The sequence below is a fragment of the Poecilia reticulata genome, linkage group LG21 (assembly GCF_000633615.1).
Source record: "Poecilia reticulata strain Guanapo linkage group LG21, Guppy_female_1.0+MT, whole genome shotgun sequence".
Classification (NCBI taxonomy): domain Eukaryota; kingdom Metazoa; phylum Chordata; class Actinopteri; order Cyprinodontiformes; family Poeciliidae; genus Poecilia; species Poecilia reticulata.
The window spans coordinates 12,696,041-12,708,664 of record NC_024351.1 but is presented as its reverse complement, the minus strand read 5'-3'; the positions used below and the strand labels follow the sequence as shown (position 1 = coordinate 12,708,664).

At 38.4% G+C, this 12,624-nt stretch overlaps 1 protein-coding gene across 3 annotated transcripts in view; it reads left to right on the top strand.

Annotated features, from left to right (window-relative positions):
* Window positions 1-12,624, top strand: part of sipa1l1 (signal-induced proliferation-associated 1 like 1) — a 70,626-nt gene that overhangs the window by 42,069 nt on the left and 15,933 nt on the right. For all 3 annotated transcript variants that reach the window (XM_008397399.2, XM_008397400.2, XM_008397398.2), the window contains 7 exons: window positions 766-954; window positions 3,085-3,259; window positions 4,418-4,521; window positions 4,744-4,901; window positions 9,637-10,216; window positions 11,649-11,747; window positions 12,290-12,465. In XM_008397399.2, coding sequence (XP_008395621.1) covers window positions 766-954; window positions 3,085-3,259; window positions 4,418-4,521; window positions 4,744-4,901; window positions 9,637-10,216; window positions 11,649-11,747; window positions 12,290-12,465 — 1,481 coding nt within the window. The remainder of the gene's footprint in view (window positions 1-765; window positions 955-3,084; window positions 3,260-4,417; window positions 4,522-4,743; window positions 4,902-9,636; window positions 10,217-11,648; window positions 11,748-12,289; window positions 12,466-12,624) is intronic.

Sequence of the window (12,624 nt, the reverse complement as noted above, 5' to 3'; positions counted from 1 at the left end):
AAAGATCCATGCGCTCATCCCCTGAGCTAAACGCCCACCCAGAATCTTTGTCAAACTTTATCACTGAAGGACTGAGCTGTGCCATTTTGCACCATTTAGACCAAAATACTTCAAGCATCAAAAGTAAAGCATAGTTGTTACATTAAAGTACAACTTGAGTAATTGGCTTGGGAGTCCCATTAGTATGACGCATAACAAAGTGTGATATTTTTCCGTCTTTCAACTCTGCACCCCTCTGTTCATTATAATTGCTATTTTTTAAGATTGGAAAACTTTCCGTGTTTAAAAGTACATGTGAATATATGGGGGAGTGAGTGGGTTGCTCTGGTTTTGTGCATCGGGGGCCAATGTCCTTTACTACTGTCCGTTGCTCTTGAGCTAAGAGCATTTCTCCTCTTCACTTTATATAAAACTGAGTGTGTTTACACCACCACAGCCACTACCAAACATAAAACACAGACACTGTTAAGTGCCTGGAGACAGCTAGAGACTGCCAGCTCTGTTTATTTGTTCATGATGGATACTCAGGCCTTGGACTTTTCTACAGTCTTCCTGATTTATTTATGGAAGTCCTTCTTTAGTCTGTCTCACCCTGAAACCTAAGAGACTTCACTGTTAAAACCTACACATTCTTTCCCTTCTTCCTTTAGCTAATCCATCTCTACGTTGTTTTAAATCACCAGAGTACATTTACCTGGAGTTCTAAACTAATTCAAGTAAAATAAACTGTGTTAATTATTGTTTTTTGTTTTCTATCATCTCTAGCTTACCACCCTGCGCGGATCCATCCTTGAAGATGCTGTGCCGTCGACAGCCAAGCACGGTCTTGCTCGTGGTCTTCCCCTCAAAGAAGTACTGGAATATCTTGTTCCTGAGCTCAACGTGCACTGCCTGCGTCTGGCACTCAACACGCCTAAGGTCACTGATCAGCTGATGAAGCTGGATGAGCAGGGGGTAAGAAGACACAATGAACAAATTTATTCTCGGATAAGCCGGGCTGCATTCATTTTCTTGATTACGTCTCTTGATTGTGAACCTTTGATTGCCACCATCAGCTTACTAAAATGGAAGGATTCTTTAGACTTCCTGTCCTAAAGACTGTGTTTTAAAAACATCATTCAGACAAAAAAATGTACTTGGGAACATCTTTTCCAATTTATAGTGATGGAGATTAATACAAGTAGTCCAAACCTATATCCACGCCCCCAACAAAACATGCACAGGACTTAAAATCACTCATTGTCAACGTGACGCAGTAGTTCATCCTAGTACATAGGATGAACTACTTATATTTACACTTGTAAATATTTACACTTATTTACAAGTGTAAATAATGACAACACGGTTTCGTATGGCCACCCACCTGCTTGGAGGTTTTTAAGAAACTGTTCTATTGAAGCACAAGCTTCTTCCACTACGACTTGATGCCAAACTAGAATCTGGGCTCAAAACCAGAGTTGAGTAATAACTAGTTGCATTTACTTTTTGGGAAAAATTAACTCCTAGGATATTTGCTACTATGCTGTACACTGTACTGTTCCTTGAGTAATTTTATTAAGTATTGCTACTCACACTTAATTAAAATATCTGGATACTCGACCCACTTCAATGAATGAAGAACAAGCTCGTTTTAACCAAAATTCACCAGACACAAATGCAGTGTTAAAGTTTCATAAGTTTTATACTGAAAGAAATTGATTTGAGGGGGAATGTTTTATTTTATTTTTTATTTTATTATTATTATTATTTATTTTTTTTGCCTGATTGGGTTCTTTTGTAGCTCTATTATCTAATTATCTATATTAGTTATTTTTTTACTTTGGTCTTTGAAATGCAAAAATTCCACGTATCTTTATATTTTGGTCTGATGTAATTTTTAAATATCAAGTGCTTGATATTTTGATTAGTTACTCAGTACTAGAGTAGACTTTTTACCAAATACTCTTTTACTCTTCCATAATTTCTTTTTATACGAGTAAAGATTTGAAGTAATGCTGCTCTAACTTGAGTGAAAATGTTTGGATACTCTTCCCAGTTCTGCATAATAATTTTAATTTAATCAAAGTTGGATAGTTTCAGACTCGGTAACATTTAGCACACTTCACATGTTTTTGTTTCTGCTGGTAGAGCAAAGAATGACTTTCCTCCCAAACAAGTTGACATTAAGATGACATGCAAAGGTTGTTTTGGAGACTCGATGACCCCAAGCTGCAACTTTGTTGCAGTTTTCAAACTGTGAACTTTGGAAATGTTTTTAAATCTTTTTTTAATCTCATGACAAGACAAATATGGGTCAACATACAGTCTAGTGGCTTTTCGTCAAGAGAAATGGGCCTCCATCTTGCATATTTATACTCAAGTAAGTGACGACTAATTAAATGTTTATAAGCTACAGATCAAAATAAAATGTATCAATTAAAACATTGCATTCACTATTACTTTTAATATGCTGTAAAGATGATGTTTAATGCGGATTTCTTTTGCACTCACTGATTAAATGAATCTGAAAAAGGTTGTATTTTTAAGTGTGAGATTTATGCTACTGCTGTAAAATAAGTGTGAAGGGTGCTATGTATTCACCAACAGAACTTTGTGAGCCATCCACACACACAGCGTAGTATGTCGCGCAAACAAATCTTGTTTTGAGTTCATGAATCATTTCTGGTGTCAGATATTTTCCCCCTTCATACAGGAGATGGCTCTTATTTATTATTCCTTCAGTTTAGCTGTATCATTTTTATGACCTGCTTTGTGGAATTTACTCTGTGAATCTGTGCTTGTCGTTGGCGAACTCGCGGCGCATTTATCTGTACCTTAAAAAGAAAAAAGGAAAAACACAAAACAAGCTCTTTGATGCTCACGATGCTCACCCTCCCTGGTGCAATCATCAGAAGTTGAAATCTCTGAAAATGTCAGCATAATTTCTTGGGGGGAAAATAGCACCACCGCCACAACAGTACAACTCAAGGTTGTTTCTGAAATGCCAACAGAAGTTCTGACTAAAATGTCAACAAGGGGACTTTGACTTGACTTCTGCAAGGTAATGTTGCGGTTTCTGCTTCTTCATTTGTATTCTCTGTACAGCTGAGTTTCCAGCGGAAGGTGGGGGTGATGTACTGCATGGCAGGCCAGAGCAGCGAAGAGGAAATGTACAATAACGAAGCAGCCGGTCCTGCGTTGGAAGAGTTCCTCCATCTGTTGGGCGAGCGGGTTAGGCTCAAAGGTTTCAACAAGTATCGAGCTCAGCTGGACACAAAAAGTAAGTACATGTGTGGATATAACAAAAAAGTAACCTTTAGGTCTAGCTGTCCACCAAGCAAATAATGGATTGTGGATTCAGGAACTCAATCATATCTTAAGCATGTTTTGTTTGTCCATCGTGGAAGTTATGTAACCTTTAGAAAATGTAGAAAACTAATGTTTTTCTTTTATTCTGGGTCTCTGTTGTTGTTTCTGCACATTGGTTATGAATAGCAACGTTCTCTCTTGCGTTTTTCCTCGGCTTGCTTTGCTAATAAAATGTTAAAGAGCTGCTCAAAAAGATTTATCCCTGCTTTATTTCTTTCTTCTTTATGAGCTGTTCAAGCATATTCCACTAGATGCATTTAAAATTATTCTTGTATGAACAAAAACACTGAAGCCAGGACATTATATAGATGTTTGGCAAATTGCAGGACACTAAGCAATGCAATACAGTCTCGGTAGAAAAACGTTGATCTGGGAATCGTGGAGGATTTCCACAGTCAAAGCAATTGCAACTTGAAAATTGTGCTAACCCTAAAGTTATAAACATTAGTTCAACTAACTAAAAAACTGTGCCAACATGCTATTTAGTGGAAGCTAATGCTAAAGTGCAAATTTCAATTCAAGACTCCAACACTCTACAACCAGTTAATTTTGACATTATTATTTATGTAAACAAACTAAGCAAGTTTAGTTCTCATTCTCTACTGTCTGTGTTTTATTAAATTCTTGTATGTTTCTTGATTGAAATAAAGTTGTTAGGAAAAAAGAGGGAGAACGTGAGGAGAGAAACTGGAACTGCTACGTAAACAGTCTTCACTCACTTGAAAATAAAGACATGAAAATAAACATCTTCGCTAAATAATACAATAATTGTTAACAGAGGGATTTTTGTTTTCCATTAGCAAAGCTTCAACACAGAACTTTGAACTTCAGTTAAGTGAAAATTAACAAAACAGCCAAACAACTTAACACTTTGAAATTTATCTGGAAAATCTTATTTAGGGAAACCGAAATGCGCTAAAGTGGTCTGGAAGTCCTGGAAATACTAGGCTGAAACTAATAAAGCATTGTAAAGTAAACACCATTTCCTTGGTGTGAAAGCCAAACACTGCTCCATTGGATATTCATCAGTTTTGCAAATGTGAAATTAACCCACTCTTGTCTTCCTCAGCTGATTCTACAGGCACCCACTCCTTGTATACAACTTACAAGGATTATGAGATCATGTTCCACGTGTCAACCATGCTGCCCTACACACCCAACAACAAGCAACAGGTGTGAAAAATGAAAATTAATAGAAAGTTTTAGATGACAGTCTTTGTATATAAAGGTGGACATTTGTAGGAGGTTTCTGCAAAATCCTGCGTTGTAAAACTAGTGGATTAAGTCGCTGCTTTCTAGGTGTCCATTGTCTAAAAGATGTCTCTGATCAGTTTGATCTTCTTGGTCTCTTAACAGCTTATTGTTTATTTTCTCTCTTTGTCATCGAACTTGCAGTTGCTGCGGAAGCGGCACATAGGGAACGACATCGTCACGATTGTGTTCCAGGAACCTGGAGCGCTTCCCTTCACTCCTAAAAACATTCGCTCTCACTTCCAGCATGTCTTTGTGATTGTGCGGGCTCATAACCCCTGCTCTGAAAACTCCTCCTACAGGTGAGATTCAGACACAAAGTGCACACTGTACTGTTTATATAGATGCAGCAATGTTTGTTATTTTTATTCATTAATTGTTTTTAAATTCTATACATCAATAATAAAGTATATACTTGTCCATAAATTACATTTAGTTTTGCTAAGTGTTACTAAGTGAAAGTACACCTTATGGTCAGATTGAAAGAGATGTCTGAGACCTTTAAAAGGAAGATTGTGGCAGCGTACGAGTCTCGTAAATGATTTAAAGAGATTTTAAAAGAATTTGAAATCAGCACTTCCACTGTTTGAAAAATAGTCTACAAGTGAAACAAGTTTCACATCTGAAACGACTGCAGACATTCTGATGGAGGAATGGATAATAAAAACCTAAAAGAGTTGATTAAACAAACAAAAAATATTCATTTTATAAATTAAAATTCTAAAAAAGATTTTGTCAAATCTGTGGTAAGCACAACATAAACCACCCTCCCTCACAGCTGAATGAATGATGCTCTGATGATGCCTGCAGAGTTTTCTACTTCCTGAAATCCGTCATGAAAATGGCTGCAAGTGTTGTGAGATGTCTCTGTAGCTCAAGAATTATTAATACTTTGTCAGAAATGTATATTCTGAACAAATTGCACACCACCCACACCCATCAGCTTACCTTGCTTTTAGGTTCCTGTTTGAGTTCAGCTTTGAAATGAATTTTATTCAGGGTTTTGCCTACTTCTTGTTGTTTGCTGTTCTTTTTTGTTGTCACACTCCGCTTGACTCCAATCATTGCTGTTTTTAATTGCTGTCTGAGCAACTTGTGTGAGGCCTTAATCTTCCCCCATGTGGCTACTTCATTACAGAGCAACAACACAAATAAACACACGTAAGCAATGAGCCCTGCTGCACAGTGAATATTGAACAAATGCTTTTTATGTTTTCAGTTTGTGATTCATAAATGTGAAAGAGAACTTGACACAATGCATACACGTTTCACAGGTCAAATATGAGTCATGGTCTTCATGGAAAAAGCACATGACTAAGAAATGATGCACTAAATAGAGCATGGATATAAATGCATGGAAAACAAAATTAAGCGTCTACTCATCTAGAAAGCCATGCTTTTGGGAGTGTAGTGTATATAGTGCTTCTCTTGTGCACATTGAATTTTTGATATGAATATGTGTGGACATTTAAAAAAGAAAGAATGGGTTAGTGGAGGAGCCTGCTTTTTAATTTTAACATTCTCATTGAAGGGTTTGAAAATCTTAAGTTTTCTGGTGGTTTTTAAAAAAATTTAATTTAAAGTCTTCAATCTAACTTTAAAAGTTGACTTGATGCAAGAAGAGAGAAACAAGGTAAACTTCATACACCTTCCTCATATTTCTCCCCTCGATACGTGTCCATCTCTGAACTCCCCACAGCATAAGGTATTGACTTGGTTTTTGTTTTGTTTTTCCTTTTCTTTTTCTTGGCTTGTTGAGCTGCTGTTTGTGGATACTGGAAGAGCAGACTGCCCACACACTGGATATTTATAAGCCCACAAATCACTAAAACCACAGGAATTTACCCTTTGATTTCCTCTGCTCAACCTCCTGCCATGAAGATCACCAAGAAGCCTCATAGTCCAGCATTTCCCATTGTGCAGCATTCCTCTCTTTCTTACCATATTCAGCCTCACCATTCTCTTCTCCTTCTTTTAAATCATTTCAATCTTGTATGCAGTGTAATTCTTTACTTTTCTGCCCCTACCTGTATGCATATATACCACCATCAATGCATTCTGTCCTGCATGAGTCACAGGTCCCGGCTTTACTGACTCACTGGTGTTTGAGATCAGAACAAGTGATTTCAGAGCTTCGGTATAATACATTTAGCAGCATCTTTTGTGACTGAAAAGAATGGAAATAAAAGGTCTCATTCTCATTGTTCTCCCTGCTTGTAGCCACTTTCAGCTCTCCTCGCAAAAATACCACGTGTGATTCATTACTCATTTGCAGAGTAGCAGGCATATATAGCGACAGTACTGTCAATTTCTTGCGTAGGAGTTGTCAACATTTTTCAGATTGCCTGTGCATTACTAAGTACTGTAAGTTAGCAACATTGCACAAGTCTTGAACAGCCATCAGAAATAACGTTGTGGCCAGCAGTAGCACTGTCTGGTCTGTAGCTATGCAGACAAAATGTCATCTTTCTTTTATCACTAGCAATGATCTTCATGAGTAGGTGAGGGTACAGGACTTTGACTGTTGAGTTGGACTCTACTCCCAACATGCATCAATTGGCCCTATTGCTGGGTCATTTCTGCTGTTTCCTTTTTTAACCATCTTTCATAGCTTTTGACAAGGAAATGATACATAGGACTATCAAAGATAGGTTGTCAAAAACATCCTATAGATGCTTCTATTTAGGCCAAGATAATGTATCAAATATATTATCATTTCTGTGCCAGTAAGAGGCAATAATACAATCAAAATTATGACATTTAGCCTTTGAAGAAATCAGGACAAAGTGAGATAGATGTGGGGAAAAGAAAAGCACAAAGCTGTCCACCCTTGTGGTTTTGAACACAGAAAGCAATGCAAGAAGCTTACTTCTGCTTCATTGTTTCCAGTTCCCATGGACACCCCCACAGTTAAGTCTTTCTGTTTCTGGACGGGTGGTGCAAACACAGCTGTTTCGCAGAACTTTTGTGTTATTGTGAACGGGGCCCAAGACCTGGGAAACATGAAAGATAAATGTGTTGTCAGGTCTCTGAAACCAAGAAACATTTTTTTGTACTTTAGCAACTGAAAAAGGCAAGTACCATCAGGTCATTCTGTATTAAGGACAGGACATTTTTGGTTTTCCAATGCCAATTTCTCCTAAATCTAAAGTATTTGTTTGTTGCGAGTGTCCTACTTCAGTTGGCGCTATATACTCTCTTCTGAGCCTCAAGATTTGACCATGATCGATTTGCAACTCCCCAACTTGAAAATGGTAATTTAGATGTCGCCAATCAACTAAGTCAGTCTGCTGCTAATCAAAATGCCTGGACGAAATACCTGGCCAGGTCTGACTCTTACCACCCCCAATTTGGTACCAAAAAACGAGGAAGCACTGCACAGAATCTGCAAATGAAGATAAATCTGGCTGGGAGTGATTGATGATTTGAGACAATTACTTTCTAGTGGAACTAACATTATAAGATAAAGAACATGCAGCTTTTTCACTTGTCAATGATTGATGTTATGACTGCTGATGTCTAAGCTTTCCTACTTGGCCATATTGACTAGACTTGAGCTGTTTCACCGTAGAGGAAATTCAAACAAACCTTTGAGACTCTAGCTTTTTTCCACTGCTTCCATTTATAAAAAAAAAAAGAAAAAAAGGTTCATTCTGCGATGCTATTTCAGCCAGAAAAATGCTTCCTCTTTCATATCCGTCTGTCACAAGCAAGTTAAGGTGGGAAATAAGCTGTCAACAATTTGAAGGCTGGTATAATTGAACACCACATGTCTCCAGCGAGGACAGGATGTCTCTAAGGTATGTTTAGAAATATGTGGGTGACACAGGTATTGCTTATTAGGCAATGTGATTAATCCCAGTGTCAACATGTGTGCTGATGCTTGTCAGCAGGAAATTGTGTGGGATGGGGGCTATGACTCCCTGTGCCTCTCTTGTCACCTGGCAATTATCACCTGTGATAGGATTTCGTGATTGAGCTCTTTTGGTTGAGTCTAGAAAAATTAAGCCATGCAGGAATATGAGCTCTCCAGGCCAGTGTGTTACTTGACACCTCTTTTATTGTGTGTGTTATTGTGTCTCATTCCCCCACCTGTTTGCATTTTTCCCCCTTTTCGTCAGCCTTTTATTCACTCTTTTCTCAGAAGCCTTTTCCATTTTATTCACCCAGGAGTCACATTTGGCTAGAGGTTTGGAAAAGTAGTCATGGTGCATCCTTTTCTTCTCTTCCCGTCTCTCCATGACGGCTCGGCTGAATTAATGACATACCAAAAAGGGCAAACTACCTCAAATTGCCCTTTCAGGATCTTACTGAAGGGGGAAAAAAGCATATAATTCAGCTTATACATGCCTTAAAATAACCTCAAGTAAACACACCAAAATTTGAGTGTTGCAGAAATTTTAAGCAACATATGTACATGTTCAAATGTCTTTTATTAAAACTGAAACACAGCAGTAAGTTATTCTTGCTTGTGCTAAACCAGCACAAGCAAGTACGATCTTACAATTGATGGAAGATCGTACCATTAATGACTCTTTCATTCTAAAAAAAATTATGATTCAAAGTTTTTACAGTTGAGTCTAACTGTTTAAAACATTGCAAATATGTAAATGATCTGTATTAAAGTGTCACAATCTTAATAAAATGTAGATATTTAAGTCTGAAAAAGTGCAGAATTTGGAAATGGAAAAGCTTTAGGAATGTTAAAAAAAATTAAAACACTGTCATATTTGTAAATACTTACTTTGGTAAGAAATCCTCTTAAAACTCATAAGTTGTTTCTCTGGCATGCCAGCAGCTAAGCACATTTTAATTGGATCCCTCAGTGCTATAAATAGTTTAAGCTGTTGATTGAAATTTTCTGGTTGGCTTGTTCTGTAGCAAAACAATAAATCAAAACAAAAGAATCCACTGCTTGATGTCTGGGTTCAAATTTCCGTTTCCAAACTGAGTATAACTAAATTTGATAAACCTGCTTCACAAGTCTCTCTTTAATGTCTGCCTGGCTAATTTGTTTTTCTATTTTTTTCTTCCTAGTGTGGCAGTCACCCGTTCCAAAGACATGCCCTCATTCGGCCCCCCTATCCCAGAGGGCGTGACCTTTCCAAAGTCATCAGTCTTCCGGGAGTTCCTGCTGGCCAAAGTGATCAATGCCGAAAATGCTGCTCACAAATCACACAAGTTTCGTGCCATGGCCACCCGAACGCGGCAGGAGTACCTGCGGGACCTGGCAGAGCGCCACACCACCAGCACTCCGATTGATCCCTCTGGAAAGTTTCCTTTCATTTCCTTGGCTCATAAAAAGAAAGAGAAGACCCGGCCGTACGAAGGAGCGGAGCTGCGCAGTCTCGGCGCGGTGACCTGGCCGGTTTACGCTGAGGATCATGGGAACGGAGGGGAAATCGAGGCCCTGTTGGCCATTTCCAATGACTTCATGATCCTGTTGGACCAGGAGGCCAAAGCTGTGGTGTTCAACTGCGCCACTAAGGATGTAATTGGTTGGACTCTCAGCAGTCCTGCTTCTTTAAAGATTTTCTACGAGCGAGGAGAAAGTGCGTCTCTCAGGAGCATCAGTAATAACACTGAGGATTTCAAAGAAGTGGTCAAACGTCTGGAGGTAAGAGGACTCACACCTACACAATGCCAGAATATTTACTTTATCCCAAATGGAAATTAAATGCTGTTGTAACTCATTATACATGTTTGATGGCGATAACATGCTTTGAGGAAGGGAAAACGGTCCTCATGATGAAAATTGGATCAAATTCACTTTTATTTAAATACCAAAAATGATTTTCCCTCTTACCTGACCTACTCACAGACTCTCCTACTATTCAATGACGACATTTTTTTTATTTTTGTATGCCAGCCTGCTGTCTCTTCATGCGTTTCACTTTATTGAGGGGAGTTTCAGAAACACCTCTGGACAACATTCTGCTAATGGCTCATACACCTACACATACAGTGAAGTGGATGCTTGTTCGTTCTTAGCCGTTTCCATGGAAACAGGCTGGGGGGAAAAAGGTGTTTTCTTATGTAATCAGTGGAGCTTTAAAAATCATTCAGTGTTGCCTTTTGGTTTTGAAAGGTATAAATGCATGCGTGTTTACGCATGCGAATGTTTTTTCTCTCATGATCTGTTTATGTAACTTGAATTGCGCAGAGATTCTGTGTGTTTTCGTTCTCTTGCATACCAGTAAATTTCAACAAAAGTCCAATTATTCATTAGCAAATATTGCTCTATGTCCAATTGGCTTTTGATTAAAAAGAGGAAGTGATCAAACTTTAATTATTTTTCTGCTCTTTGTTTCTGCCCTTATGCCTTTCATTTTTTTCTAATACTCTTTATTGCCCCTATTAACACAGAAATGTTCAACTGCAGTAACTTTTTATATTAGGCACTTTTCAGTGGAGCTTAACTTCTTTGGTGAGACAGAAAAATGCAGAGGTGCCTTTAAGCCTGAAGATGCATCATTAGAAAAAGGAAAAAAGGATCTATGTAGTGAGTAACCATAAGAAGGAGTTATTTGTGACTTGGACTTGCTTTCACAGATCCACTGTGAGCTAACTCATCGGTGGAGTTTCTTTTTCCAAGTGTTCCCATTTTCAGCCCTTCAGATGAAGCATAGTATCTTCTCAGCCCTCTTCTATCCTCGCCTGAACAATGGGAGTCACATGATGAAACGAAAGTTCAAGGGAGTTTCTCTCTTGTAACTCGTCTTTGTCTCCACGCAGACACCGGTTTCACCAAAAGAAAGAACTTTCCGTCTTGGGTGTCATGTGTTGAGTGCAAGTCAATTCAGAAACCTGTGTGTGTGATGTAGCTGCATACTTTCTGCCCTAAACTCTCTTGGGCCTCACCTGTATCCCCTAAGATCTCTCAGCTTCAATAGAACCATGTTTGCAGAGACACAGAAATAAACTCAGTTACAAACAGAGGCAGTCCTTCCAGGTTTCCTAAACGGGACATCAGTTTAACTTGGAAAAGGACGTCTCGACCTGTGATCACTTGATGTGTCTAATTCTCCCTCTGCCCTCAATCTGTCCAGTTTCTAACTAAGGGCTGTGAGACATCCGAGATGACTCTTCGGCGAAACGGTCTGGGGCAGCTTGGCTTCCACGTCAACTATGAAGGCATTGTGGCAGAGGTATTGTTTCTTAACATAAATGTTTTATTTTGCACATTTGGTCATGATTTAGGTGTTTTACTTAAGCTTAAGTAACGTTTTTTCATATTACTACCCATACGAGACAGCAAATCAAAAGTGTTTGGTGCCATAGGAAGCAGTTTGACACAAAAATCTTGGAACCGGGTTATTAAAGATACACTGTTGAATATTTTATATAGGCTAAAAATATCTATCCCAAGCATATGCAGTAAAATAATGCACTAAATTTAAACAAAATTTCATCTGTGCATGTTTAACTCTGTTTTTGATGCAGCTTACTTATAATTTTGCTGGCTGGATATGAGACTGCAACAGTCAATAAGTCTCTCTTTTATTGTAAACAGTTGGATAATCCCTGGATTTTTACACATACAATGATTTAGGCTTTTTAAAAAAAATGTTTTTCAAATATTCTCCAGTTTTAAAAAACAAAAAAGCCAATCACCATATTTGAATTTTATCTGTTTATGTGACTTTTTTTTTAATGGAGACTAGCTTCACTGAGACTTTGTTGTTTCCAGGTGGAGCCCTATGGATATGCTTGGCAGGCGGGACTCCGTCAGGGCAGCCGATTGGTCGAAATCTGCAAAGTTGCTGTTGCGACTCTGACCCATGAGCAGATGATTGACCTCCTCAGAAATTCAGTGACGGTGCGTGTTGTCATCATCCCACCACATGATGACGCCACTCCACGCAGGTAAGTGGAAGTGAATATATGTAAACAAACTCACTTTGACACCAGCTACTCTGTGAATAGTGGTTTTGAGGCTGTGTGTTTAGTATTTGGCATCACTGTGTCCAGTTTTAGAGTAGAAGGTGTTGAAATCTGACCGGACAAAAACAAATGCTTTTCAAG